This window comes from Antedon bifida, chromosome 11, assembly GCF_963402885.1.
Source record: "Antedon bifida chromosome 11, ecAntBifi1.1, whole genome shotgun sequence".
NCBI classification, from domain to species: Eukaryota; Metazoa; Echinodermata; class Crinoidea; order Comatulida; family Antedonidae; genus Antedon; species Antedon bifida.
In genome coordinates this window covers 7,708,852-7,713,320 of record NC_136236.1, presented here as the reverse complement: position 1 = coordinate 7,713,320, position 4,469 = coordinate 7,708,852, and the positions used below count along the sequence as shown (strand labels likewise).

General features: G+C 34.1%; 1 protein-coding gene across 1 annotated transcript; it reads left to right on the top strand.

Moving 5' to 3' along the window:
• Positions 1 to 666: 666 nt before the first annotated feature.
• Positions 667 to 3,818, top strand: LOC144856247 (galactosylceramide sulfotransferase-like). The gene is made up of 3 exons (XM_078714196.1): positions 667 to 1,250; positions 2,652 to 3,333; positions 3,369 to 3,818. Exons 1-3 carry the CDS (start codon positions 1,114 to 1,116, stop codon positions 3,624 to 3,626), a joined length of 1,077 nt encoding a protein of 358 aa, XP_078570322.1. The 5' UTR covers positions 667 to 1,113; the 3' UTR covers positions 3,627 to 3,818.
• Positions 3,819 to 4,469: the final 651 nt, after the last annotated feature.

The following is a 4,469-nucleotide window of genomic DNA, read 5'->3' as shown; positions in this document are numbered from 1 at the left end:
TTAAATGATTATCTTGTAGTTCTAGAACGAAAACCTTTCTAATTTCTTTTGTTTTATGTAAAAAAAATGCATGTATATTTATCGTCGATCGTTATCGCCCACGTGTAAATGGGCCTTTAAATTATATCGTAGTATGGGTAGCTTAAAGATTTACTTATTCATATACGGCCATCAAGTGGCCATAATTCCTTATTATTTTTTTAGTAAAATAAAATAATAGCAAGCTAAACATTGTAGGCCTATTTATTATCTCTTATATTCCACAATAATTCTAATTATTTTTTTGAAACATAGGAAAACATAATAATATTATTACATTTTTTTAAGTGACTGAGTAACAAAAAAAAAACATCGGTAGCGGCTCATAGTTTAGCCAGTAGTTTCGTTCTTTCCTGTTTTTACCCAAGAAAACAATAGACACGGATGAATTCGTTGATTGTGTTGCTATCGTAACGATTAAAGGCATTCGATTCTGGAATTACGACGGCGAGCAATTCAACTTATAACTTCAATTTTACCAGTTTCTGAGAATTAAGCTTTGGAATTGTCAATATCATTAATAAGCAATTCTAAGCAGGTGGCTGCTCTCTGGTAGTAAGATTTTTTATTCTGGAGGCTCTGTTAGGTATTTGGTGTCGGTGTTATCCGGTAGTAGGCCTATCCGGATGGTGTTTAGTAGACAACCAGTAGTAGTATTTATTCATAGTTGGTATTTCTGTTTGTTTGATCCGCTTGAGTAAACTTGAATATTTGTAGGGGATTGTAAATGGTGTCCTTGAAGGTGGAAATAGTACCTGTTGTGTTTGACTGTATGCTTTTTATTTGATTGTAGGCCTAGAGCATCACAAACGGTTTGAAAATAAAGCAGAATAGAGAAAAACAATCGAACTCTGAATCTTAGATGAAACAAACGCCAATATAAACTATAAGCGCTACGCATAACTGTACTTACGCAACATACGGCAAGGTACTAGCGAATTGCTGCTGACCACTATAGCCACGTTGAACAGTTCAAACATACTTGATCATCTCTATGCAAATTAGCTACTTCACAAAATACCTTATCAATGAATATGGTGGCTCATTCTAATCACGTCTTTTAAAGGAAGAAAGATGAAGCGCGCACGTACACAGAAATGCGTTATCATCTGTATAATCACGTGTTTGGTCTTTGCATATTATTTTACTACAGCAAAACATAATTCTTGGAGAAAGGACAAGAATAGTACATCACAATTAAAACTGTTCATGTAATTCTCAATTAGCCAACACATGTTTAAACACCACCCGATTTTGTAGTTGTCAATAGATTGATTCTAACTGACATTTGCAAGTCAACTAGAAACAAGTATAACTGTATCAAACTGTATTAAATACTTTTAAATTATCATTTTAGTGCCAGTACTAATGTTAATGTATGTATAAACTATACAAACCCTTTCCCTGCAATTTGACGTTTTTAAAAATAATGCATATAGCTTTAAAAACATTTAATCAGGTCATTACTTGTCTAAATGTACGTTCTAAGATAAATTATGATAAAAGAAAAAAACAATCCACTACCTACGTAGGCCTACCTCTCGTCGAATGTTTACTCGTAGCTGTTAAAGAGCGGTAATTACGAGCATCGTACGCTAGCTATATGCCTAACCTGACGTATTTTTTTTCCCTTCACGATTGATTGAAAGTGGGTGCATCCAGAAACAAAACAAAAATATCAATCCACGCGTAATGCTTTCTTGTATTTATAGCGGGATACTTAAATTGTTAAAATCTATATTTTTCACATTATTAAATGTATTAAGACTATGTAATTGCTAGTAAATTTAATTTAAAATTTAAAATAAAAATAAGCTCTAACCAGAATCAGTTCAAAACAATTGATTTGGTGTTTGAACACTTTTTAGTCGCGTGCAACGCGACTCTACAGCTCACTATGTCGGTCGGTTGGTCGGTCGGTAAACACTAACTTGTATATGACCATATCTTGATATCAGTTTAATCTAGCTAGGTCAATTTTTCACAGTATATTCCTTATGGCCAGGAATCGATGTGGTTATGTTTTCACGGTGCGCAATAAATTTACGCGGTCTACGCACGATTTAACGAAATCACGTTTGTAATCATATCTTCACAACTATGAATCACAATTAAATAAAATTTGGTACTCATAAATTTCAGGGCAAAAATCATCATATGGCAATACAATTATGTGCGTAGCGCATGTAACGCATGCGTACGCGCGCTTAAAATTTATTTTCGATGAAATAAGAGTACGTTTCAGGCAATTTTAAGCGTTTACAAAATTGCCATGAGTGCGCAGATTTTTGCGCGCGCACTGCGCGTTAAATGTTATTGCGCACTCTTTTTGCCCGATTTCTGTTTTCTTGACTTACTTTTCACCTCGAAATTACGTTATACGAGCACATCAAAAGTGACAGGCTACGCACGTGTAAATTAAAAAAAATATAAAAATGTTTTTAAACATTTCAACATTTTTAAACAGGTTCAGCAATTTCGGTCAGTTGGTAGGTTGGTCGGTCGGTTGGTCGATAAACACTAATGAGCACGCGACTGCAGCCATCTATATGGCCTTGTTCAAATAAGAGATTATGTTAATTTATACTTTCTAATTATGTTTTTCATTTCAGAGAAAATATTTCTTCGAGAGAAACACCTAATTCTATGATGAATACTAACGGTGATAACATTACGCATGAGTGCAATGTAGTAAAGCACATTGTGTTTGTAAAAACACACAAAACAGCAAGCACTACCATAGCTTCAATCTTACAGCGGTTTGGCTATTCAAGAAATTTAACATTTGCCATCCCTCAGAAGGGACATGCTTTTTCTGTCTTAGACTTATTCAAGCGTAAAATGGTATTTTCAGTTTCATCAGGAAATAAAATGCGTAAGCAACCATTAGATAGTTACCATCTCCTTACCAACCATGCCAGGTACAACCGTCAGGAAATGGATGCGGTCATACATGCTGCAATGTATGTCACAATCATTCGTGAACCAGTAGCAAACTTTGAATCGACTTTTGGATATTTTGAGGCAGAACAGCTGTTAAAAGTACCGCAAAATGTCAATTCTTTAGAAATCTTTTTAAAAAATCCAAATAAGTTTGTAGCGCGAAAATTCTTTGGGTGGCAAAGAGCCAGAAACGGCCAGTTGTTTGATCTTGGGTTAAGTCACGAAGTCTATGACGATCAGGTCAAAGTTCAGAACAAAATAAAACATCTAGAGTCAGAATTTGATTTAGTTCTCATCACAGAATACGAAGTGCTAGTCATCGATACGCCCTCAACGATGAACTTCAAGCAAAAATACGCGAATGGAAACATGCTGACGTCATGTTGTATAACCACTTTAATAAGACGTTTTGGAGAAAAATTAAAGAATATGGAGACAGTTTTCAAAAAGATCTTTCTGAATTCAGGAACAAACAGCGAACAGTCTTGAGTCAATGTGTTGATGACCGGAATGTCGATGACTCGGATAGACGAGAGACAGACGCGACTGATCGCGTTTTCTGTAAAGGACTACTAAGAGGTGATGTTGAATACACTCGATTTATTCGAAAATGTATGGTTAATAGAGATAGGGGTAGCTTGTAAAGAATGTGATCAGACAGTAGGTCACAATACCTGGATAGTCGATGACTGATGACTCTCAGTTAGAATGACAAAGAAATAGTGACATTACACTCTATATCCCTCACTATACTTGAAACATGCAAGCCACCATTGTCAACATTATTGTATAAATAAGCAGACTAGAGAGTAATAAAAGCATTGTATTTGTCTGAACCTTGATACACGTCGTGTTTGTGATAATTTGGATAGCATACCAGTAGCCCTATGCTTTGATCATACAGGAATTATACAACTAAAATTAAGTAGGCCATTAGTTTGAGTTTGAGAATAAAACTAGATCTTGAAATCTATTTTTCCTAGATCTAGAAAATTCGGATATATCTGAAATCTGACTTTTACAAAAACCAATTAATACTTATAGCATTTAATGATTTCTACTGACCAGAAGTATAATCCGAAATGTGACCCATCGCAACGACAACAGACAGTTTTACCTGAAGTTTAGTATATTTTCTCGTTCGTACAAGGTGTATTCTTAAAATACATAGACAAAAAACAAAAATACCAAATCAATAAAAACAAAAATAATAATAAACCCACCGACATAATAACATAATAACAAGATTTTTATAGCGCACATACCACTCAAGAGTGCTCAAGGCGCATAATACATGATCGCTGTCGGTCATTGAAATGTTCAAATTACAAAAATTAAGTAGTAATAATAACTAAAAATAATATTTTGACAATAGCAATAGTGAAGAACTAAAAATAATTAAATACATATAACAACAGTAAATAATATAATATAACTGAGAATAACAATTGAAAATATATACTGTAATACCATCTATACCACAACAA